Source organism: Pelophylax lessonae (assembly GCF_965119305.1).
Source record: "Pelophylax lessonae genome assembly, chromosome: 6".
Lineage (NCBI taxonomy): Eukaryota > Metazoa > Chordata > Amphibia > Anura > Ranidae > Pelophylax > Pelophylax lessonae.
Window position 1 is genome coordinate 256,193,296 of NC_138773.1, and position 26,030 is coordinate 256,219,325.

A 26,030-nucleotide genomic window follows, 5' to 3' on the forward strand; every position below is an offset into this window, starting at 1 on the left:
TGTGCATGGTAGCCAATCAGCTTCCAACTTCAGCTTGTTCAATTAAGCTTTAACAAAAAAAAAAAAAAATGGAAGTCAATTGTTTTTATATGCAGAGCTGTACTAGAGTTTGCACTCACCAGTCTTAGTAAATCAACCCCACAAATACATCTTCTCCAACTAGGCCTAATCATACTGAAACTTTGAAGACGAGTGAAGAAAATAAATTACTTATTTGCTAAATTTTATAACAAAATTTAAGAAAAAGGTTTTTTGTTTTTTTTTTCAACAATTTTCATGTATTTGGCAAAACAAAAAAAACCCCAGTGGTTATTAAATACCACCAGAAGAAAGCTCTGTATGCAAAATAAAAAAAAATATAACAATTTCATATAGGTACAGTGTTGCATGACTGCGCAATTGTCATTCAAAGTGAGAAAGCACTAAAAGATGAAAATTGGCCAGAGCAGGAAGGGGGTGAAAGTAACCAGTAGGCAAAAGGTTAAAAAAAACTGTCTCCTAACTTTTTTAGCTGGCTCCTAGATTCAAAGCAAATTTGTCAAGCTCTGGTATAGAGAATGTAGTCAAGTGTTTAATGCAAGATGGAAGTGGCAAGACACTAGGAACAATAATAGTTCTCTAGAGGGCTTACAAATGGTTCTGTTACACACATCTTTAAGGCTGGGTTCACACTGATGCAGCTGCGGGTCACAGCAAAACAGGTCCGAAGTTTAGCCTGAATTCGCACCTGAAACAAAGCCAAACATGCACAGGACCCTTTTCCAATGAGGACTGCGGCTGCCCCAGAGCTGTGTGAACCAGCTTAATTAAGAGCCGGTCACACTCTCCTGTCATGCGAATTGGATGCGGGGAAAACCGCATCCAATTCGCATCAATTGTTTTTATGCTCTTATTGCATACTAGCCAACGTTTGGGGACACCTGACCATAACACCTATATATATATATATATATATATATATATATATGAGATATATATATATATATATATACTGTATATATATTTTATATTCCCATTCCAAAACCATGGACATTATTATTAGGTTGCCATAACAGCCTCCATTCTTCTGGGAAGGCTTTTTACTAAATTTTGGGGTGTGTCTGTGGTCATTTGTGCCTATTTAGCCAAAAGAGCATCTGGATGAGAAGACCTGGTGCACAGTTATGTTTGATAGAGTTGAGGTCCAAGTTTTTTGCATTCATGTTCTTGGAGGGGCAGATATCTGATACACAGTAGACTCCATGACAAAGACGTAGATCACGCTGTTATATGTAAAGATAAATCTAGGTTAATAATAGTAATTTATACTTATTTGTACCTTGTAATTAGTGAATTATTAAATGGTGTACATCCTTATATTGCAGACAGATGATGACAGTGCTGTACCTATCTATCGATCTATCTATAAATATATATATATATATATACAGTATATATACACATATATATTATATTGCTATAGGTAGCATTAGGAGGATCTGGGTAAGTTTTACCTCCTTTTTAGTAGTAACCTAAAAATAAGATATCACACATATCTTTCCAGTAGAACTGGTACTATTATAATAACACCCTTCATTGGGTGCCTGAGGTGCTTCCTGTAAGTTATATTTGTACAGCCAGCACACTCTGACATAAGATCTTGCTATTTATAAAGCCTGTGCACAGAAATTGTTAATTTATGTTATTCGGCTGTGAAGACTTAGTCACATCTTTTTTAGATGGCTCTTTTGTCGAATGGGAACACAGAAAACAATTGTTTTTTGTTATATTCCCGTTCACACTACAATGCTGCCCTCGTAGATTGTAATGCATGCCGCGAAAATGCATTCATGCTGCAATTTTTCTCAACACACCAGAGCCCCCCATGAAGTCAATGCTTGTTACCATGAATGAACCTTATAACAATGCAAATCAACCCCCTCCCCCCCCCCCCCCACACACACACACCACCCCATACACATCAGACACCAGCCTGCACATTGAATGGGTCTAGTGTTACCATCTTTTCTTCAAACCAAACCCGAACACTTTAGTGGCTTAGGACACCTCTGGGTGCCCCAAGGAGAGTAGTCTTGTGGTACGCATTAGCATGCTGCAGAAAACAGTGGGTGTGGCTAAATTGGTCTTGCTGACATCATCACCCTGCCCCCCCAGTGATGCCAAACCTGCCTCCAGACAGCGGCCCGCAGCTCACAGATTTGTATGTTACTATCTTGGTTACTTGGGGAGCCAGAGCCCGGTCTGAATAATGTGTCCGGGATTTAGTCCACCCTAAACCCAGGCACATGATTCAAAACCAGGACTATACGGGTAAATCCCAGACAGGCGGCAACCCTAAATGGGTCATTTTATCACGTAGGCTTTAATGAATGAGCCCTTAAAGGTGTTTTATACATTTATAAAGTACAACAGTGTGCTCTGCAATTATGCATTGCACTAGGCTTGCTTCAGGACTATAGAATGTGTAGTAAATCATTAAAGACTCTTTTATACTTCTGCATTGCACTAACATGCACATAACCTAACTTTGAATGATTCCCCATGCACTCTTTCAGTTGTCTATCAATCAGCATTGGAAACTCACAGCTGTTTACCAGTGGCACCATGCAACACATGGTGATGAGTTTCTTAAAGGCAAATAGGCTACACATTGCGAGAGCAGTTGCACTCATTTTACCCAGAGCTTAATCAGTGTGGTGAAGCTCTGCTGATTTCCATCATCCAACCATGTGCAAGCAAAAATGCTGTTTTTTTAAATTTTCCTTGCACCTGATTGGGTATTCTTTACAAAGTGAACCTTCACCAAGCTCTGGGGAAAATGAGTTCAACTGCACTTGCAAAGTGCACAGTCTATTTGCCTTTAGTAAATCCACTCAAAAGTGTGATTCAGACTCTCTGTACTATCTACTGTACATTTTGTGTTCCGAAAGCCTGACTGGGAAATGCTTCTTCTGTTCTCTGATGCTGTCAAAGATGTTGATCGCATGAGATGGGCTGACCGACACCAAGAGTTGCATGGTGTCAAAGGTAAACAGGTGGCATTTTTCCGTGCTAAATGCTGGACAAAAAGAAGGTGGACAGAATTTAAACATGGTTTTATGCACTTATCATGGTACAAATGATACATGTCTATTGAAAGTATAACTAAAGGCAAAACTTTTTTTTAGTTTTGGAGAGAGTGTAGAGTTTAGAACGTCTGTCAGTTTTTATTGCTGTCTGTGCCCCCATTAGGGGATCCATCCTCTCTATTTATCCTGTTTATCATTATCATTGAAAGTGAAAGTATAAGAAAATCCCAAATTTTGGGTTGTCTCCAGTAGTGATCGATCGATATCAGTTTTTCGTTGCCGATACCAATATTTTGGCCAATGCATATTGGTATCGGCCGATATGTGCCGATATTTTTGTACATTTAAAAAAAAAAATGTTTTATTTTTTTTTCTTTACAGGTACTGTTGTGGAGGGATCTGGGGGTCTAAAAGACTCCAAACCCCTCCTCTGCACTTAAAAGCACTCAAAACTCCAAGCTTGGCTGTTTTGAATGCTGTCATTTTTTTTGGATCTGGCGCCAGACAGTACCCGGAAGTGATGTCATGCAAACCAAATGCGGCTTTGACCGGGGCTTCGGCGGCCGTGCAGGCTGGTTGCCTGGGTCTCCCGGTGGGACAGGAGACCCGGGCGAGCCGAGGAAGGTAGTGGGAGGGGGGGCGTCCCCTACCACTCCTTGTAATGACAGCCAAGCGGCTTTTTAGCCGCATCGGTTGTCATTACAATACAGCCGACCGTTGGCTATGGCCGCCGGTACCTGGGTGATGCCTCTAGCTTCAGGCATCACTCCAGTACAAGCACTTTCCCTAAATATCGACAATATCGGTAACCTCCGGGCCGATTCCGATATATCAGGGAAAGTGCATATCAGCCCTCGATATATCGGCTTTGCCGATAATCGGTTGATTCCTAGTCTCCAGAAAAGTAATAGAGGGGACATTTTCCAATGGGTCCCAAAAGAATTCCCTTGAATTGCAGGTATTTCTTCTCACTTCCTCTTTGGCTATGGGACAGGAAGTGAAGGTTAATCTCCCCAATGGGACATGGGGGATGAAAAAAAAAATCTGACGGGGATATAACCCTCCTTTGCTAAAATGAAAAAAAAAATTTGCCCTATAGTTCTACTTTATTGATCATAGAGGAATTTTAGGTTAAACCTTCACTTTAAAAAAGCTCTTGGCCTGTCTGTGACTTTTTGCTCCCCTTCCATTTTAAAACAGCATCTAGAGTCAATTGTGGGCTTTTGTAATGCAATGAGTGCTAGGCTCAGAGCTTCTAGACTTGCAATTCTGCTAACAGAGCAATTAATTGATGGCACATTGAGAATTTGAGATAGTAGTAAAAACCTGACTGGGTTAAAATGGGGGCAGCACAAGATAGATGGACTAGAAGAACAAAAACTATGAATTCAATCTAGGAGGACTCCTTTGTGATTGGTGTAGCAGGTGGGAGGAGCTTGGAAACAGATGCAAAGGTTTTTCTACCAGGGCCCCCAGGATAGACAGAAACCACAGGATTGTTTAATACGCTAACATTCACCCATGATTCCCATGTCAGTCTCAGGCGGATTGATCATTTAAACGTGTTGATAACAGATAGCAGTGAAATAATGTAATTCTGCAAGTATTGGGAATAACAGAAAAGTGCATCCTGATCCAGGATCGCTAATCTCCGCCCTCGTAAAAACAGAAACCACATTCTATGTGACATCATTCCTCTTCAGGCCCAGAGGGTCACACATCCCTTATTAAGTGTGCCGTATTCATACATCAAAAGAGAGAAAATAATTCCACTTGCAAGTTATACTGCACTATAATGAATTACCGCAAAATTTCTGACAAGTATCATCACAATGGAATATGTCAGCGTTTAAATAAGCAGCTGTGTCAGCTTCTTGGCGTAATGTGTGCCACGGCTTGTAAATCTTTTTTTATATAGCAGCTCTGTACTAGAAAGAGAAGAATTTTATGTCACTTCAAGGGGCTGCGTCTCTTTCCTTCCAGGTAGAATATAAAGTGATAAACTGAATCAAATCCTCACTTGGAGATGATTCAGAACCCTGAATATTTTGGAGATCAAAAAGATAGGTAGTATATATAAAAATATATATCCTGCATGCAACACATTTTTTTGAATGGGCTCTCAATATACTTTGATACTCAAACAAAGTAGGCCCTGCACATTGTTTTTAGCACAGGGCAACACAATGCATGGAGCATATGTGCGCTATAATGCAGGTGCCTTGCAACACACTGTAGACATGCATTGGGGTGCAATTAGTTTTGAATCTCAATGCACATAAATAGTGTGCTACTGTGCTTTGAGATATCACACTATAATATGCTCATAGCATGACAAGCCTTAAATCATTTTATTACATTTACATAATATTCCTAACACCAGAATATAGGCAAGGAATGGGTGTGCCAGTACTATAAGCCAATCTTTGCATTGTACCATGAAGCCAAGGTGCCATGTTACAGGCATTGGGGCTAGAGGAAGAGGGCATTTATGCAGACATACTGAATGTGAGTTTACAGTTCCATCCTCTTCTGTGGGTAATGCTCAATAATTAGACTGCATGTGTACGTGTGTGTGTGTGGGGGGGGGGGGGGGGGGGAACGACGACTCCAAAAAAGGCTTTAGGGACCCATTTGCTTTTGGCATTGTGTTAATGTGTGTTGTGTTAATGCCACCTAGCATGCCTAACAATCACTAATGACCCTTTTTTGTAAATACAACATATTACTATGTGTCACAGCACACTACAGCACAGGTGCATTGCATTAGAACAAGGGTGTCAAACTCAATTTCATCAGGGGCCGCATAAGCAAAATGATTGCCCTCAAAGGGCCAGTTGTATCTGTAAGACTAGATTTCCAGAGAACCCTTCCCCCTCCTTACAACAGATGTCAAGAGCACCCCCACCATCAGCAGTGAAGAGTCCTCCACCCTCCTTTACATCACAGTGCTTCCCCTTACCTTGTGCTGCTGCTGAGAAGTAGCTGGGGGCATTGCTGGGAAGCAGAAAGTGCAGGGTCTGGAGGAGAACCAAAGGAAGGCTAGAGCTTTCCTGCAGCTGCAAGAGAGGTGAGAGGGCCACATAAGGTGGCCTGGAGTGCCAGATTCGGCCCACAGGCAGGCCTTGTGTTTGACATATGTGCCTTAGAGCAGTGGTCCTCAACCCTGGCCTGCAGGGCCCACTAACAGGCCAGATTTTCAAGATAACTGAAATACATCCCAGGTGATATAATTTGCTGCTCAGTGATTGCAGTACTCTAGTCTGCATCTCCCCAAGGTAATACCTAAAATCTGGCCTGTTAGTGGGCCCTGTAAGCCAGGGTTGAGGACCACTGCCTTAGAGCATTGAGGTACCCTTCAAAATAAATGGCACTCCAATGCAATAGTGAATGTTAAGTGTATTACAGCACACAGTTGTAACAAGTACAATAACACATGCATAACTGTAAAATAGATGTATGAATTTGGCCTTAAAAGTGTTCTCCCCCCTGGCTATTTAAGGGGACAAAAGTTGTGTGCAGAAGAAGGCTTTTTGGTGGGGGATCTTCTTTAGATTAAAATGAGTTCTGCTAAAAACAACTTAAACCATAAAAAGACTCCCTTTCTCTTTTACGATTTAGGAATTACTGTATATTAAGGTATTCTTCGGCTTGTGTGCCCTCATTCCCCCTGCAGTCCCAGGGGGGAGTTTTTAGGGCCTGCACTGGGAGTCACAACTTCTATGGTATGAAAATTTGACTGTTCAAATTGGATATAGTTCATATAATATTGATGATAATGATGATGATGGTACTATAATGTATGATATACAATATACTGTACAATATAAAATATACAGTAAAAGTTAGTATAAAATATACAGTAAAAGTTAGTATCTGTACAGACATATTTCTATTGCTGCTTGAAGAAGCAGGTCCAGCTATAACATGCCAAATACCCTGTATAGAAATAATCTTCAGTAACAATTAAAACTGATTTTTATAATGAGATCTATATAATATTTATATAAAGTAAACTGTACAGAATATGGATACAGGCATACAAATATGCATGAATGGTTAACAACTCTCACCTAATCGTCTTAAAAATTGTTTTACAATTTTTAAATTAAAAATTGAGAAAAAGTATGTATTTTGTGATTTTTCTGATCAGCTCATGTAAGTTAATAATTTATCTCAAATAATCTCCTGTTTGGCCCTTGGCCTTTTGGACACGTCTTTCCTTTTTCTGTATAAATACTAAAGCCTGGTAGACACTATTCATTTTTCTCTGTTCAACCCACTGGGTTGTCAGCCCCGGCCGGAGCCGCTGTACTAACTGTGCAAAGTTAGTACAGCGATCTCCCCTGTTGAGCTGTTGTGTTCCTGCCAGAACACTTCATTCAGCGCTCTCCGCCATTGGCTGAGAGTGCTGATCGGGAGTCAGTTGGCTGCTGGTTTTCCAGCCTGGCCAAATGGCTGGCTTCTGTCGAACAGACCGACATACACACGGGCCAAATGTCGCCCATTTTGTTTTCAACTGCCCTTGTCTCCCAGCATCCAGGTTTAGGATGTGGTGCCCTGGATATCATAGAAGGGGATACAATACTCTTAAACATACACAAACACACAGAATATACTTGAGTTGATGGAGAACTCTACAGAGGACAAGACATTTAAAGGAAACATTTGATGAGAAGACCTTAAGGCTCCATTCACACTTGTACGACTCCAAAGTCAGTGATTTTGGAGTGCAAATTTGATGCAACTTTGATGTGAATTGTTGTCCCTCTGCAAAGTCGATCCCACTGTTGCACGTAAAACATTTGGGCATGGCTTTCATGCAACTTTTAATGGTTAACATTGTCTATGGCCCTCAAGTTGCTTAAAAGTTGGACAAAATAGTGCATGAGCTACTTTAAGTCACATATATATGAATAGTTATGATTGGAGAACATGGGGTACGGCTTGTCATGCAACTTTGATGTCCAAAGTTGTATGATAAGTTGCACACGAGTGTAAAGGCTGCTATTGTTGATCTCTCTAGCTTCAATACACTGACCCTGAACCAAGTATGCAGTTAATGAGCTCTGACTTTTCCCTGACTTTCCTCATCTGCATACTTGATTTAGCATAGCTCCCAATTGTCCCTGATTTTGAGGGATTGTCCCTGATTTGGAATAAAGTTCCTCTTTCCTCCTCATTTGTCTCTCATTTTGGTCTGATCTATATAGTTGTATATAAAATGCACCATCTATCTATCAAAAAGTCCTACACCTTTCATCCAATTTATAAATTGCTGCATTTGTAAATTTCAAAAGCCAAAATGAAGGAATAGTAGTAGTAAAAAAAAGCACCTGTGGGTTTAACCAATAATTTTAATGTTTAAGTATGGCAAGGGTGTGTGTCCTATGCAGTGGTCCTCAACCCTGGCCTACAGGGCCCACTAACCGGCCAGATTTGCAAGATAACTGAAATACATCCCAGGTGATATCATTTGCTGCTCAGTGATTGCAGTACTCTAGTCTGCATCTCCCCAAGGTAATACTTAAAATCTGGCCTGTTAGTGGGCCCTGAGGACCGGAGTTGAGGACCACTGTATGGCTACATACTTTTACTAATAGTTGCCCCTCGTTCCTATCTCAGAAAGTTTGGAGGTATGGCTTTAGACCAGGTTACTCAGAAATAATAGAAGCCAGAGAGAGTCAGAAAACTGGCATTTTAAGGAGGTCAGCAATTACAGCCCATGTATTTCATGACAGTTGTGTACAGTATGCTTTCTTCAGTTCAGCAGAGAGAAAACAGAAAGACTTTGGACAGGCAGGGCTAGGACGGTTGTCCACTTTTTGCCCTTTCATATTTCTGATACCAAAGTTGATAGATTTCTAAGAATATCAAAAAAAAAAAAAAGCAGTACTGCTTGGATCTTGATGAAGGGGACATACCCCGAAAGCTTGTCCTGAAAAATTGTATGTTAGTGCAAATAAAAAAAGTATCACGGACAGTACTCAATTGTCTATGTCGCAAGTGCACTAATACGGCTACAATGACCTCAAGAAAGAATATCAAGCAATTTTAAATAAACATTTGATAAAAAAAAGCACAATCCCATCATATATTATTATGTTTTGATAAAGGATATGAATGTACCAAAACTTTAATAGCTACTTTTCTAAGAGGGTTGAAGGGGGTTAAAATGTACAAGGCAGACGTGGCACTGAAGCGGAAGATTGTCTTCCCTCTATTCAATACTATAAAAGTCTGTGAAAAAAAAAAGAAGTAGTTAGTGAAAATGCAGTAACAACTTTGTAACAAATGCTGCCCTTGGCATTACCTCATATTTAAAAAATGCTAAAATTAAAAGTAAATCTTCATTTAGCCCCACAGCTGCAGCTGCAATAAACCTCAATACACCCCATACCTCTTACAACACACTTCCAGTTGCACCCCGTACTACATGCTGTGTTTCCACCCGCTGTGACTACTGTGTGACCCAGTGGCTGGCGGGTAGAATTACAGCATGCAAAGGGAGGACGCAAACTTCTGAAACAACTGAAAGCATGTTGGATGTTGAAGATTCTTTGGCTTCTTCTCATGAGAACAAAGATAGAAGCAAGGCTAGCCATGCATACACTATATTGTCAAAAGTATTGGGACACATGTCTTTACACGCAAATTAACTAAAAAGGCACCCCAGTGTTAGTCTGTATGGTTCAATATTGAGTTGGCCCACCCTTTGCAGCTATAATAGCTTCAATTCATCTGGGAAGGTTTAGGAGTGTCTATGGCAATGTTTGACCATTCTTTCAAAAGCTCATTTGTGAGGTCAGGCACTGATGTTGGACAAGGAGGCCTGGCTCACAGTCTAATTCATCCCAAAGGTGTTCTATCAGGTTGAGGTCAGGACTCTGTGCAGGCCAGTCAAGTTCCTCCATCCCAAACTTACTCATCCATGTCTAGATCACTGGCTTCAGTGTCTATGCATCACATACACTATAGTCAGGTTCCTCCACCCCAAACCTGCTCATTCATGTCCTTATGGACTTTTTTGAGCTGATCCAAATCATTTGGTGCAGGGGGGATTATGGTGTGGGGTTGTTTTTCAGGGTTTGGGCTTGGCCCTTTAATTCCAGTTAACTGAAGTCTTAGGGGCATCAGCATACCAAGACATTTTGGACAATTTAATGCTCCCAACTTTGTGGGAATAGTTTGGGGTTGGCCAACATGACTACGCAGCAGTGCACAAACAAGATCCATAAAGACATGGATGAGTGAGTTTGGGGTGGGTGAACTTGACCGGCCTGCACAGAGTCCTGACCTCAACCCGATAGAACACCTTTGGGATGCATTAGAGTGCAGGCCTTCTTTTCCAACATCAGTGCCTGACCTCATAAATGCACTTCTGGAAGAATGGTCAAACATTTCCCATAGACACTAAAAGTGAAACGGTACCCCCATTACTGGGTGATGGTACGTATAACTGTCTGCTGCAGGCACCGATCAGCAAATCCGAAGCCCAAAGTGAAATAATGTAAAATAGTGTTGCTGCGCTGTCGAATACCAGCAGATGTGTGATTTAAAGTGTGCAAACTACAAATTCTGAAGTGCATGTGCTAAAAATAGATACGTGTAAATGGATACTACCAGTGCACAATATAAACAATTGATATACCAAATGCAATGTATACAAAGATACAGAGATAAAGCTGAAACAAATGAAAATAAGCATATAAAAACTCAAGTAAAAAAGTGGCTAAATATATCAATCATCAAAGTGAATCCATATAAAAAACATGAAAGAATAGAAACAGTCCAATGCACATCCAATAAGTGCATGTAAATCCCTTCACCCAAAGAAGAATGTGACTGGTGTCTGAAAGATCCAAAAGGAGACACCTCTATGTGTACTGGCCTCTCACTGTACAGCTATAAGGTTACAGCGTAAATGAAAAACTTTCCACGTGACTTCACCAGGGAACTTCATCAGGGGATCTGATGAAGTCACATGGGCGTGACGCTACATGCCAGGACCGAGCGATAGGCATACCAGAAATGTTCTGCGGATAAAGAGCTTGCGGCTCGTGGATGATGTACTCTATGCTACCATTTGAAATGTGAGTGTTTCGGCTGCTTTTGATTCCAATAAATTTGTGTAATAGTTTTACACTATTGGGAGCTTTTCTTTTTTATCTATTACCCTACGGAGGATACATCGGGAGAGCCCGTCAGACCATCTTAGATGGGATACCCGTCCCCTTATCACAGTCTACCATTAGCTGGGTTCAGAATCACAACAGGACTACCCCGGAAAGCAGTGAGATAAATTTAAAAGTGAAAGTTATTGATTTATGCTGTAACCTTACAGCTGTACGGTGAGAGGCCAGTACACATAGAGGAGTCTCCTACTGGATCTTTCAGACACCAGTCACATTCTTCTTTGAGTGAAGGGATTTACATGCACTTATTGGATGTGCATTGGACTGTTTCTATTCTTTCACGTTTTTTTTTTATATGGACTCACTTTGATGATTTATATATTTAGCCACTTTTTTTACTTGAGTTTTTATATGCTTATTTTCATTTGTTTCATCGTTATCTCTATATCTTTGTATACACATCATTTGGTATATCAACTTTTTATAATGTGCGCTTGCAGTATCCACTTACACGTATCTATTTTTAGCACATGCACTTCAGCATTTGTTATTTGTACACTTTAAATCACACATCTGCTGGTATTCGACAGCGCAGCATCACTATTTTACATTATTCCCATAGACACAATCCTAAAACTTGTGGACAGCCTTCCCAGAAGAGTTAAAGCTGTTATAGCTGCAAAGGGTGAGTCAACTCAATAATGAACCCTACGGACTAAGACTGGGATGCCATAAAATGTAATGTGCGTGTAAAGGCAGGTGTCCTAACACTTTTGGTAATATAGTGTATATTTGTATAGTGCAAGTTAGCCCAGCCCTCCATGCCACCTAAAAAAAAAACTTTGCTTATAGTAAAAAAGAATATTATAAATGAAAGGCTGCAGCTCCTAGAAAACAATCTGGATACAAGACGTGCTACATTAATGATAAAAAAAAGTGTGCTGCCCCTTTAAGAATAATATAAGCAATGTGCACAATAAATATACATAATATCTATAAACAATAGTGGATGAATCATAAAATAAAAGTTCTAAAAGAAGTGTATATGATGTGACAGCTCAATTGCCACCTAACAGCGCATGTTTCATCAATGCCAGGAAGACAATCTTTAATACTTAACAAAGGAAACCTCTACTTTCATCATAATGTAATATGACATACAGTATAGTATTGTTACACAAAGTCATTTTGTAATACAACATTATTAAGCATTAGCTTTAGATTTCAATATGCAGCCAGCCAAAATGTTTTAGAACTGAAAACTAAATGTCTCCTTGCAGTCATGTTGTACCAAGAACCCTCAGATATCTATTTTCTCGCTCTTGCAGCTGTCTCTTACTGTTTTTTTCCAATCAGTTTTTTTCTCATAATACAACATTGGGACAAACTGTGACTCCTTCACTAAGCACTCCTACTTCTTTGAGTTATAGAAAATTAGGGAATGAGCCTGTTTATTATATACAGAGCAGAAACAGAGACATCGCTTAGCACAAGGTCAGGTTCCAGACAAGGAAGGATAGCTCCAGGAAGAATCCTTCTACACTTCAAACACTCTGGTAAGCAGTGCGGAGGCGTGGGGCCGATGCAGATTGCAGAAACATACTCTGCCTATAGAAAGAAGGGATCTACCCTTGGTACGGAAGGTGTCCTCCAGTAACATATACAGTAAACATTGAGATTGCATAAAAATACATCAGTAAGCTATAATTAGTGTTAACATATTTCTTCCCAATGCAAGGTACCTAACTCTCCACTTACAAATTTACTAACAGACATATCGGTATGGATTTCATACCACTTCTCATAATTCAATCTTTCCAAAATTGAGTTAAAACTTTCCCCACCCCTGTGCCATCCTTCCCCCACTTTTCCATGGAGATCAACAGCACAGCTATCAGTCTATGTAATCCTGGACTCTGACCTCTCCTTTCAGCCCCACATCAAATCACTGTCTAAAGTATGGTACACACCAGAAGAAAATCAGGCAAACGATCATCCGATTTTCCTCGTTTCACAGCAAATCGAAACCAATGAATGAAAATTTGTATGAAAATTCTGTACGACAAAGGCTTTTTTATTTTTATTGTTTATCATTTCTGAGGTTCCACTCAGAACAGGCCCTGCCCAAAGAAGTTGAGTGCATGTGTTCAGCGTCAAATCCAGAGGTTGTCTTTGGGAAATAGACGTATGAGTGCTGCCAGCATTGCTGCAGACTTTGAAGGGATGGGGGGTCAGCCTATAAGTGTTCAGACCATATGCCGCACACTGCATCAAATTGGTTTGCATGGCTGTCATCACAGAAGGAAGCCTCTTCTAAAGATGATGCATAAGAAAGCCTGCAGTTTGCTGAAGACAAGCAGACTAAGGACATGGATTACTGGAGCCATGTCCTGTGGTCTGATGAGACCAAGATAAACTTATTTGATTCAGATGGTCTCAAGCATGTGTGGCAGCAACCAGGTGAGGAGTACAAAGACAAGCATGTGTTGCCTACAGTCAAGCATGGTGGTGGGAGTATCATGGTCTGGGGCTGCATGAGTGCTGCTGGCACTGGGGAGCTACAGTTCATTGAGGGAACCATACATGCCAACATGTACTGTGACATACTGAAGCAGAGCATGATCCCCTCTCTTAAGAGACTGGGAGCAAGCATGTCTCCAGACATAAACCCTATTGAGCATCTGTGGGGCATCCTCAAATGGAAGGTGAGGGAGCGCAAGATCTCTAACATCCACCAGCTCCATGATGTCATCATGGAGGAGTGGAAGAGGACTCCAGTGGCAACCTGTGAAGCTCTGGTGAACTCCATGCCCAGTGTTGGAAAAAAATGGTGGCCACACAAAATATTGACATTTGGGCCCAATTTGGACATTGTCACTTAGGGGTGTACTCACTTTTGTTGCCAGTGGTTTAGACATTAATGGCTGTATGTTGAGTTATTTTGAGGGGACAGAAAATGGACACTGTTATACAAGCTGTACACTCACTACTTTACATTGTAGCAAAGTGTCATTTCTTCAGTGTTGTCACATGAAAAGATATAATAAAATATTTACAAAAATATGAGGGGTGTACTCACTTTTGTGAGATACTGTATATTACACTATGGGAATGCAACAGCTATGCGAACACAGTCTCTGGTCCTAATTTGACAGGTGTGTGGATGCAGGACTATGGCCTCCAAACAATCAAATTAGCACCTGTGGCTGTGATCATACAATGCTGCATCCTCATAGAGTAACAGACAGCTCCAGCCGCACAAACAATTTGCTCATTCACACTGTATGGGCCAGATAACTGTGTGAATGAGCGGACACAGATCTGTCTTCTGCCCTGTGTGAAAGGGGCCTATAGGTTAAAAAGATTTATTAAGACTCCAATAGTTCTACTAATGGCACTTTTCCACTGCAAGTACCGGCTCGGCTCTACCCAGCCCTGCTTGGCCCGGTTTGCTTTTCCACTGCTGGTACCGCATGGTACAGTGTTGGAACGGTTCGGTACGGTTTGGTATGGTTTGCTTTTCCACTAAAGTAGTACTAAAGTTAAGTGGGTGGGATAACAACGATTCTTTGACCAATCAGTGGCTAGTAGTGACTGCATGCAAAGGATTGTGGGATATGGTACCGGTATGGTACCTCTTGGAACCACAATCGAGGTGGTACTGTTTTAGATAGCCGTACCGTTCAGTTCCATGCAGTGGAAAAGCGCCGCCGTACCGTACGGAACCGTTCCTACACCGTACCATGCGGTACCAGCAGTGGAAAAGCACAAAAGCGAGCCAAACCGTTCGGTTCCATGCAGTGGAAAAGTGCTATTACATACAAGAGAGTAAGCAGAGAACTGCAGCAAGGCAGATGAGCCTATGCCTGGGCTCCAAACCTAGGAGGGAGAGGAGGGGTAGAGGATTGGTGGACAGCCTCCAGACTGCTGTCATACAATTAGCTGGGCGGAACATGAAACAGCCACCGGGATCCTCCGCTCCAACCGGAATGACACTCACGCTTAAAGTGGTTGTAAACCCCATTCATGAAATGACCTAGGCACATATATCTGTAGTGTTTACTTATCTCTCTCCCAAGCCCTAAGTGTTGTGTCTTTCTGCTGCTCTGTCCCCCCTGTTATCAGTATGATAACTTCTGACAAGTTCTCCAACACACGACATAAAAGCAGCTGGAAATTTTTGTTGGGGAGGGTGCTTAGATAAAGGTAAGCAGAGCATGTTCCTTCGTTCCCCTGCCTATGTGGAGAGGGGGGTGTGTGCCTTTCCTCCAATCAGCTCACACACAGTGTATGCCCAGACTCCACACCTTTTGCTGGAACAGGAAACACGATTTCTAACACAAGGTGCACTTTCTAAAGAGTGTAGAAAGCTGAAGATATAGAAGTGAAACTTATGTAGGGAGATTTGTTTCATCTCTGTGTATCATCTGAGGCTGTTCACTTCACTGGGTATATGTAAGGGTTTACATCCACTTTAAGTCACCACAGGAGTCTACTCACAGGACTTCCTCTTCTCCAGCTGTGAGCAGAGGATCCTGGCGGCTGTTTAATGTTCTGCCCAGCTGAGTGTATGACAGCAGTCTGGAGGCTGTCCACTGATCTTCTCTCACTTTGGAGTCCCAGCACTCTGTCCTGTTGCAGTGCTTTGCTTATAATCCTGTATGTGAGTAGAACAATTAGCTTTTTAACCTTTTAATGCAGCACTATGGGCTTGTGTGGTCCCCCCCCCCCCCGGAGCCCAGGTTTACAGGGGGACCCGGAGAGCAGGGGGAATCAGATGCGGGTAGCAGAACAGGGAGGAAGATCGGTGCAGTGGAGGGGGGAGGGAAATACAGGAATGATGCCCTGTGTGTCTCTCCCTACAGCATGGAGAAATTTTACATGCTCTCTGGGCCCCCCTGTGTGCCCAGGCCCCGACAGGAGAACCAGCAGTGGTACCCCCCTATCAGCAGGCCCTGATGCCCCTGAAGTGTCCACCACCATTTCTGGCAATCCCTTCGCTGCCTTCTGATTACCCAACGCATAAAATTCTAAATATTAAATTATACAGCCAATCACATTCTGCCCTGAGCTACATCACTAACCTCATCTCAAAATATCACATACAAGAAAGTGCAGCACTAAATATAAAGGGAATACATATAACTGTGATAAGAAAAAAAAATAAATAAAAAAAATGCAATAATATCACAAAAAGTGAGTCCATAATTCATACAACATTGTGAACAAATGCTGAAAACCACAAAGTGAAGCTGAAGTGTTCTGTTCTCCAGACTCATCAGTAAAGAAAAAACCAGCACCAACGTGAAACATCAAATGCACTCACCAAAAGATATGGACCCACATACCTTACAGTAGATGGGCAAACAGGCTAGAAAATCCTCATCCCCTTAGGGCCGTTATTTCCTGTCATCTATCACTCTGTCTTTTACATTCTGGCTATCCACAGATGTTTGTAAGTGTTTTTAGCATTGGAATACATTTTAATTAAGCGGTTTTACACTATGTTTGTGTACTCTGGCTTATTTTTTACATCGGTGTGCTACCTGGAGACCAAGACAACATAATCCAGAATCCTATGGGTTTATTCGATCACCACCATCCATGATCGAGCCATTCTCCCTTGTGAGGGATGGGCTACCTTCAGGGTCACCTGCCCTCTATCTATCCATTAGAATGCATGTGCTTCCACTGTGGAGGCTCTCAAAAATTTAGGACTGCAGATAATACTGAGGTGCCGCATGTAATTGTAAATGTGTGCTAACTAAACCCCTGTTTAATGCATACTGTTGGACAGGTTAATTCGGTTGGTGAGTTGAGCTGGGAATTTTCTCTGGTTTTGTTTTGCATGTGCCTTGCTGTGAAGGCCAGTTATAGGTGGGGGCAGGGATCATTTGTTTATTATTTAACAACCGATGACTCATCAGCTGTCACAGCAGGCTTCCCCCCAAAATGTAAACAAATGAATGCTGGCAATAGAAACGTCAGAAACTCCCCATGTTGAGGGCATGTGGCCTGGCATGGTGCAGAAAGGGGATCTCTCGCTTGCCCCCCCTTTCCTGGCTTGCCGGGCTGCATGCTCAAATAAGTGTCTGGTATGGATTGGGGGGGATCCCAAGCTGTTTTTTTTCTTAATTTTCTAAAGCTGGCATTCTTTTTTTTTTTACATTACAGCTCTCAGCGGGGAAGCCTGCTGACAGCTGATGAGTCATTGGTTGTTAAGGACGTGGCATCAGGCCCGCTCCTCAACAACCAGCTATTCTTCACACAGAATTTGAATCGGTTGATCATTTTTTGACCAATCTAAATTCTAATAGTTCCCGAAAATTTGGAATTTATAATAAAGTGAATAAACTAATTTCAACCAATTTCAACAAAATTCGTAACTGTTTCATTTGGAGAATCCGATAAATCTGAATCTCCGAATAACCAAAAATTTGTCCGAATTTACATGCGGACCAAAACAAATTGCACATGTCTAAGGTTTGGCCTGGTGGCAGGGTCTTTTTACAGTGGGACTTTAAAGGCCAGTTCACATCACAATTTTGGGTTTCTGGATGCGTTTCTGCATGCACATTTTTTATTCATTCTGTTGTTTTTTTCTCCTCTATTTTTCTTTCATCTCAATTTAGGGCATGTCTGATACATTTTGCCATGTTCCAGAGACATTCCATACAGAAAAAAATGCAAAAGGTTCTACTTGTTGCTGACTGCACTGGAACACACTGCACTGGTGTGAACAAGGGTTACCGGAATACACAGAAAACACTGTGCATGTGTTTTTGATGCAGATTAAAAATACAATGAACTTAATATGGTGTGAACCAACTATAAATCCGAAAAGGGCAACCAGGCAGTCTTTTTCACTATCAGCAGATCCAAAATCATAATTTCATTTGCATTAATACAATACAAACTTTTCTCTACAGATGCAATATCAAATACAATCTTGATGATTTACCTTGGAAGTGAATCCTAATGACAAGAAACTGCACTACATATGGTTAGGCAGAACTTACTTTCTGATTCATATAATATGGGTCTAGGTCCTCCAGTGGCTCTGACGCCATTCCAGGTGGTATATCGCCATAAATAAATGGCAGACTTTTGCCCGCTTCCAAGTCACTGCTTGGCTTGGGGCCATTTTCGTCGTCGTCAAGTATGTGCTCTTGTTTGGGTTTCTTTGCTTTTTCCTCTGCGATGCGTTTCTCGATAGCTTCGAGGGATTCCCTGGTGAAATAGCGAATGCTGTCGGGTCCTGGTGGTACAAGTCGTGCCTGCGCCATCTTTTCATCCTGCAACTTTTAAATTTACTGCTTAGCTCCTTTCATAATGGAATTCTGAAATGATTGAAAAAAAAAAACCTCAATATTAGCTAGGCCAGCTAAAGGAACATACACATGAAATTAGGTATAGGGCGAAGCAACGTAAGCCAAGAAAAGACACATTTCCATCATGTATTCATTCATTTCTTATTCATTCATTTTTCAGATTGGAAGCAAAGTACTCTAAGTACATTGGACAGGCAGCCCAGGGACTCCATTTCATTTTGGTAGATCCCAGAGACAGCATTAAAAACTGCAAAGTTTCTGACTTTTCCATAGTTCAAAACAAAACAAAAAAAATTGTTTTTAATGACAATTTTACTTTAACCACTTCAGTTCCGGAAGGTTTACCCCCCTTTATGACCAGGCCATTATTTGCAATACGGCACTGCGTTCTTTTAACTGAAAATTGCGCGGTTGTGCGATTCTGTACCCAAATACAATTTATGCCCTTTTTTCCCCCACAAATAGAGCTTTCTTTTGGTGGCATTTGATTACCTCTGCGGTTTTGTTTGCGCTAAAAACAAAAAAATACAGACATTTAAAATATAAATATATATTTGTTACTTTCTGCTATAAAACACATAAAAAAAATGTATAAAATCAATTTTCTTTATCAATTTAGGCCAATATGTTTTCTGCTACATATTTTTGGTAAAAAAAAAAAAAAAAAATCACGAGCGTATATTGATTGGTTTGTGCAAAAGTTATAGGGTCTACAAAATATGGGATATATTTGTGGAATTTTTATTTATTTATTTATTTTTACTAGTAATAGTGGCGATCAGCGACTTATAGTGGGACTGCGACATTGCGGCAGACAAATTGGACAATATGTAAAACCAAAATTAAAACAGCGCTAGCATATAGCCATCAAACATTCAATGTGAAATTATCATTGTAATAATATATGCAAAATAAATAGTCCTTTTAAAATTGGTGAAATATCCAAATAAAGTGCTCCAGTGCAGAATAATCTATATTAAAGGTGCTCCAAGGTGATGGTGACCCCTCTTGGCTCCCCACTCACCGCAATGCCAGATTATTAGATCTTGAAAATATGCACATTTGGCGGGAAGTGTGTGCGGTGTTATGGCGGCAGTTCTCGGTGAATGAGACCTCCAGCTGTAGGGAAGTTCATTCACACTTGATCAAGACATTTAAAGCATGTTTCTATAGGCACACTAGAGAGGAAAAGGCATTCAAAGCAGGAGAATTTCACCTACTTCTATCTGAGGATATACAAGGACACCGAGTGACAGTCCATGAAAGGAGGCTTTGTGCAGAATATATTTTCAAGCTCTAATAATCTGGCATTGCGGTGAGTGGGGAGCCAAGAGGGGTCACCATCACCTTGGAGCACCTTTAATATAGATTATTCTGCACTGGAGCACTTTATTTGGATATTTCACCAATTTTAAAAGGACTATTTATTTTGCCTATATTATTACAATGATAATTTCACATTGAATGTTTGATGGCTATATGCTAGCGCTGTTTTAATTTTGGTTTTACATTCTTACCTAAGGTTTACTTAGAGTCGCAGCAGCTGCATTTTACACATATTATATATATATATATATATATATATATATATATATATATATATATATATATATATATATTCTTTTAAAGAATTGTGTATATATATATATATATATTTATTCACATTTTTGTATTTGATACATTTTTTTGCACTTATTTAATACACCATTAGCGCGGGATTTAATTTATAGTTTAAAAATTGGACAATAAGTTACATTTTTGGGGGACCAGTGACACCAATACAAAACTAAAAATTTGCACTGTCACTGTACTAAAGACACTGGCAGGGAGGGGGTTAACATCAGGGGCGATCAAAGGGTTAAGTATGTGCCTAGGGAGTATTTACTAACTGTGGGGGAGGTGCTTGTACTGTGGGAAGGCAGAGATTCATGTTTATGCTTAGCAGAAACACAGACCGCCATTCTGCTTCTCTCCCAAATGATAACCCGGTGAAGGCGGACATCGAGTCCTCCAGACCTGCTAATTGGCTCCACTGTGTCTAAACACAAAGGTAGCGTGTCGCTGGTGGCGTGTGTGCTTGCCCCAGACCCAACAGTGCAGAATCACCTACAGGTACATAATTCTGCACAGAGGAGCCACTGCCTCACAGTAAATATACGTGGGGCGGTTAGCAACAGGTTAAAAATTCACCCCACTTTTGTTGAGAAATTAAAACATTCCCCTCTAGGTGATCAATGTACATTGCTGGGTGTTTACCATTGTTGCATATTCCTACCTTTTTCTGCTCGGAAGAAAGAGCTGTTTCTTTAAAGTAGATCTATAGGCAAAACTTTTTTTTTTTTCATTTTGGATAGAGCAATGGAGGGTTATAACCCCTGTCAGATTCTTTTTTACCATATGTGTCCCATTGCAGAGATTTCCCTTCACTTCCTGTCCCATAGCCAAACAGGAAGTGAGAGGAAATTCCTGAAAATTAAGGGAATTCCTTGGAGACCCCCAGGTCACCAGAACTAGTTTCCCCAATGGAAGATTTCGCCTCTATTACTTTTCTAGGGACAACCCAATTTGGGATTTTTTTTAACTTAAATTTCAATGATAATGGTAAACAAGACAAATAGAGAGGGTGAATCTCCTAAACAGGGACACAGACAGCAATAAAAACTGACAAGCATTCTACTCCCTCTCCACTCCATCCAAAACTAAATAAAAAGTTTTGCCTTTAGTTTTACTTTAATTATCTTAATGAACAGAGTGAATCGAAATGGAATTTTCCTTTTCATTGTTAGGCCTCATGCACACAGGATGTTTTGCAAACTCCTAGAAGCCTTTCCTCCTGGTGGCAGTGTTTTGGCAGATAAAAAGCCTGATGCTTGTAAAAGTGTTTTGGTGAACTTACAGGCGTCAAGAGCTTGTGCATTAATACATTTCTATGGCATGAAAAATAATTTATTGTGGCCATGGAAATGAATTAACACTCAAGCGCTAAATGCATCTAGCGGTAATGCACGTTAAAAAACGTTTAGCAGCACTTTGCATCAACTGTTTTTCTCTGTCAAAACTCTGCTGCTCCTGGACGCACTGGCAGTGTGTTTTGTTTTACCAGCCTAAGGGTCCTTTCACACGGGGCTTTCCGATCAGGTCCACCTGTCAGTTTTTCAGGCGGACCTGATCGGACGCTCCATGCATCTCTATGGAGCAGCGGATGTGAGTGGTGACATGTCCGCTGACACTCGCTGCTTTCCGATCCGATCCTGTCTGTGAAATCCAGATGGGTGGAAACCCTATTTTCCATCCATCTAGAGGATCGGATAAGATTGGATGAAAACGGACAGGCGGTCCATTTTCATCTGATCTCCCATAGAGGGGAGTGAGGCTCTGACAGGTCCGTCTCAGCACAGTGACCGGAGACGGACCTGTCATCCGCCTGCTCAGCGGGGTATCAGTGGATCGATCCCCCGCTAAGCAAAGCGGAGTCCGCCAGGCGGAAAAGCCAGTGTGAAGGGACCATAAAGCCTCTGCTACTAAATGCTGCTAGAAGGCAATGTGTGCATGGACACACAGGTTAACATGTAGGGGAGTTTAGATGCAGGGAAAAAAATGACAGACACCCCTAGGAGCAGCTGCAAAAAATGTCCAGTGTGCTCATACCTTAATTAGCTGATACACTTTAGGTGGGCTAATGAGGAAAATGCAGGTCTGCATTCCTTTAGAAGTTATTAACCCATTTGGGAGTAACCCACAAAAAAATGAAATTCCTGTTGCAGAGGATGTAGACAATCTGTTTTGTATCTTAGTGCAGACTTCTGGGAAACTCAGTGACCAATCACACAAGCCGGAAATGACATACGGAATGCCTACAGGTTGCCAAATTGCATTGGATTTTACTGAACAGAAAGTCATGATACCCTTTAAGGGATATGGTTCAGGCCGCGCACGGGTGTCAAACTGGTGGCCCTCCAGCTGTTGCAGAACTAAAAGTCCCATGAGGCATTGCAAGGCTGACAGTTACAAGCATGACTCCCAAAAGCAAGGCATGATGGGACTTGTAGTTCTGCAACAGCTGGAGGGCCGTCAGTTTGACATCCCAAGGCCCCTTTCACACATGCTGTCCGTTGATGGATGAAAAACGGACATCAATGCATCTCTTTGGAAAAACGGATGTAAATGGATGATCATCCACTTACATCAGTTTACATCCGCATCCGTCATCATCCGTTTTTTAAACTGATCAAAGCTCTATTTTTCTTCCTACTTGGATCGGACGAAAATGGATGTAAAGTGACAATTGGTCAGTTTTTTCATCCGTTTTTGCATTGGTAGTGGATGTAAAAAAAAAAGATGAAAAACGGATGAAAAATGGATAAAAAAACGGATGAATACTTCATCCATTTTGACGTGACTGAACTGATGAAATGAACGGTCCCCGTATGTGTGGAAGTGGCCTAAAGGGCTTATTCTAAGTATTAGGCCAAGGGATAAGGCAAAATTAAGACTCTCACAGATTTTCACATTAATACATTTATATCAGCCTCATTAACATTCCCCATTACATTTGAATTTGTAGAGTGTTAAACAGCTAGAACGTCTGTTAGGATTTTTGCTGCCTTTATTATTGTTGAGATTTTATTTTATTTTATATTGTGTCACTGGGACAAAGAGTTGTTGAATATCCTCCCCCATAGAGAACACAGAAAACAGTAATAACCAAACAGAAATTCTAATCCTCCTCTAGGGAACTGATTTATATTTGTGACCAGCAATTTACAGTTCATATGCAACATAGCCGCAGTGCAGTCTCAAATGGCTGTCAATCAATTCACTTAGAAATAGGAGAAGCAAAGGTGTGGTTTTCGACCCCTAGGATTCGGGCTGTGTGTTTTGTCCTTAGGGAGTCTGGACAGTTGGCCAGGAGCATGCACACAAGGGTGGCTCTATAGTACCCTGCAAGGTAATGGAGCCACCCTAACACTGGGTTCACACATATGCAATGCGGGAACCAGCACAATTCCAGTATGGGTTCCCGCATCGCATGTCTCTCGCAGGCAGTTCACACTTCCCTATGAGAACCACTGTGGGCGTCAATACAAAGTATTGTATCACATTATTGCAGAAACCTGTGATGGTCACCCAAGAACCGGCACAGATAACAAAATATGCAAAATTTGAATCACTTCCGCTCCGGAAGGTTTACCCCTCTTCATGACCAGGCCATTTTTTAACTGACAATTGCACGGTCCTGCTACACTGTACCCAAATACATTTTTGCCATATATATTTTTGCGCTATAAACAAAAAAAGACCGACAATTTTGAAAAAAAAAAAAAAAACACAATATTTTTTACTTTCTGCTATAAAACATACCCCCCAAAAAATGTAAAAAATCGAATTTCTTCATCAGTTTAGGCCAATATGTATTCTGCTACATGTTTTTGGTAACCCCAAAAGCGTATATTGATTGGTGTGTGCATAAGTTAAAGTGTCTACAAACTATGGGATGTTTTAATGGAATTTTTATTTATTTTTTACTACTAATGGCAGTGATTAGCGGGACTGCGATATTGCGGCGGCCAAATCAGACACGGGGTGACACATTTTGGGGACCAATGACACTAATACAGTGATCAGTGCTAAAACATATGTACTGTCACTGTACTAATGACACTGGCAGGGAAGGGGTTAACATCAGGGGTGATCAAAGGGTTAAATGTGTCCCTAGGGAGTGCTTTCTAACTTGTTTACATAGGCAGACCACCGTTCTGTCTCTCTTGGGTATGATCGGCGGGTCCCATCGGACATCGGGTCAGCTGGATCCGCTGATTGGCTCCCACTTTGTCCAATGAGCGCACTGCAAATCCGTAAGTCCCGAAGAAATACAGGTAAGTGATTTCACCCGTAGGAGCCGCCACCCCGCAGTACATATATGTGGGGTGGACGGCAAGTGGTTAAGGAAGATGAAGCAGCAGACAAGACAACATAAGTGCTAATGTCAGCTGCTACATGTTAATCAATAAGGTCTCTAAAATAAGGTTTATTAGTACTTTATCTGCAAAATGTTCGGTTTTTAAGTTTTAGCATAAAGGTGATGATTAAAGTAGAACTTCAACCAATATATTACTTTTAGCAGAAGTGTAAGAATTTATATTGGGTTATTACTGTTTTCTGTGTTCTCACTGGAGAGATTGTCGATCACTTCCTGTCCCAGTGACACAACAACGTAAAATAGAATAAAATAAAAAAAATCTCAACAGGAAAAAATGCAGTAAAAAATCTAAGCCAATGTTCTAGCTCTTTAACACTCTACAAATTGAAATGTATTTAATTGTAGCATTTTTCACCATAGGAGAACTTCCCTTATTTCCTGAAATTATGAAATAATTATTTTCAACGGGGACACAGACATCAATAATAATCTGACAGAGGTTGTATCTCTTTTCTACTCTCTAATCGGAGGTATTTTGGTCATGTAAGGGTTAGGTAATAGTAATAGTTCATGTGGGCAAGAACAATTTTAGGCACTTGTTTTCGGCAACAAAAACTTACCAAATAGTGATATTTCAGTGGTTAACTTTTTTTCCCCCCAATTTCTCTAGGAAACATTAGTGGTAATTCCTGGATTGGGAAATCACAGGGTCTTATAGCAGTGTTTTGGTGGTCCCCCCATCAGTGGCAAGTGGCCTATTTCAATTCAATTCCATTAGTGGTTAAAGGTAGAGGGCCTATAATGGATGCCTACAGGGGTCTTGCATTTCCCTCTTACCTGTCTCCAGATTATGCATGCTCCAGTATTTAAATGTTCTGAATTCGAAGTAAAAGTTCTTTCTAGCTATAGGCATTGTGGAGAAATTTGCCTTCTTATTCACAACAGATTCAGTTCCCAGCATTTTTATAAGGGCAGATCCTGCAAGCCTTCTAACGTAAATGCATATCAAGTGTTTCTATGTTGTTAAAAACAGAATTCAGTCTTTTTGCGATCTTTAAGAATTAAGACTTCAGACTACAATCAGCTTGAGTGGTATCTTCTAGGCTGGGCTTTTTTTCTCAGAGAGAAGGTGCAGGAACTCCCCCTTTGGGAGTCAATTCTTGGCTCCACCATCCACCCATCTCTGAGCACTGTTTCTTCATTCCACCCCCCACTCACCTCTAAGTACTGCCCCTTTTAGAGAATACAGCGCTAAGTAATTTGTATGGAATTTGTTAATAACAAGAAAAGAAGCAAAATAGATTCCCTGTGACCAGCAGCACTAGACCCTCTCCAGTAGCAATAAATTTCCCCCAGCAACAATGGACAACTACAAAAAAATACCACCCCAGCCAAAAAAGATCTTGAGCACCAATAATAGATCTCCCAGCAGCCAGCATCGATAGACACTTCCTTCAACAGCAGATCCCTTCCAGCAACAACTGACCCCCCCCCCCACAAACATAAGCCCCCCCCCAGCAAACCAGCAACAATAGATCTCCCCAGCAACAATAGACCACTATGTAAAAATAGATCC

At 41.0% G+C, this 26,030-nt stretch overlaps 1 protein-coding gene across 1 annotated transcript in view; it reads right to left on the reverse strand.

Annotated features, from left to right (window-relative positions):
* The window catches only part of LOC309559037 (sodium channel protein type 2 subunit alpha-like), a 337,619-nt gene that overhangs the window by 170,022 nt on the left and 141,567 nt on the right, over positions 1 to 26,030 (reverse strand). Inside the window, 2 exon segments of the mRNA XM_082262157.1 lie at positions 9,188 to 9,308; positions 18,223 to 18,543. Of these exon segments, the coding sequence (XP_082118283.1) occupies positions 9,188 to 9,308; positions 18,223 to 18,489 (388 nt within the window). The 5' untranslated portion in view covers positions 18,490 to 18,543.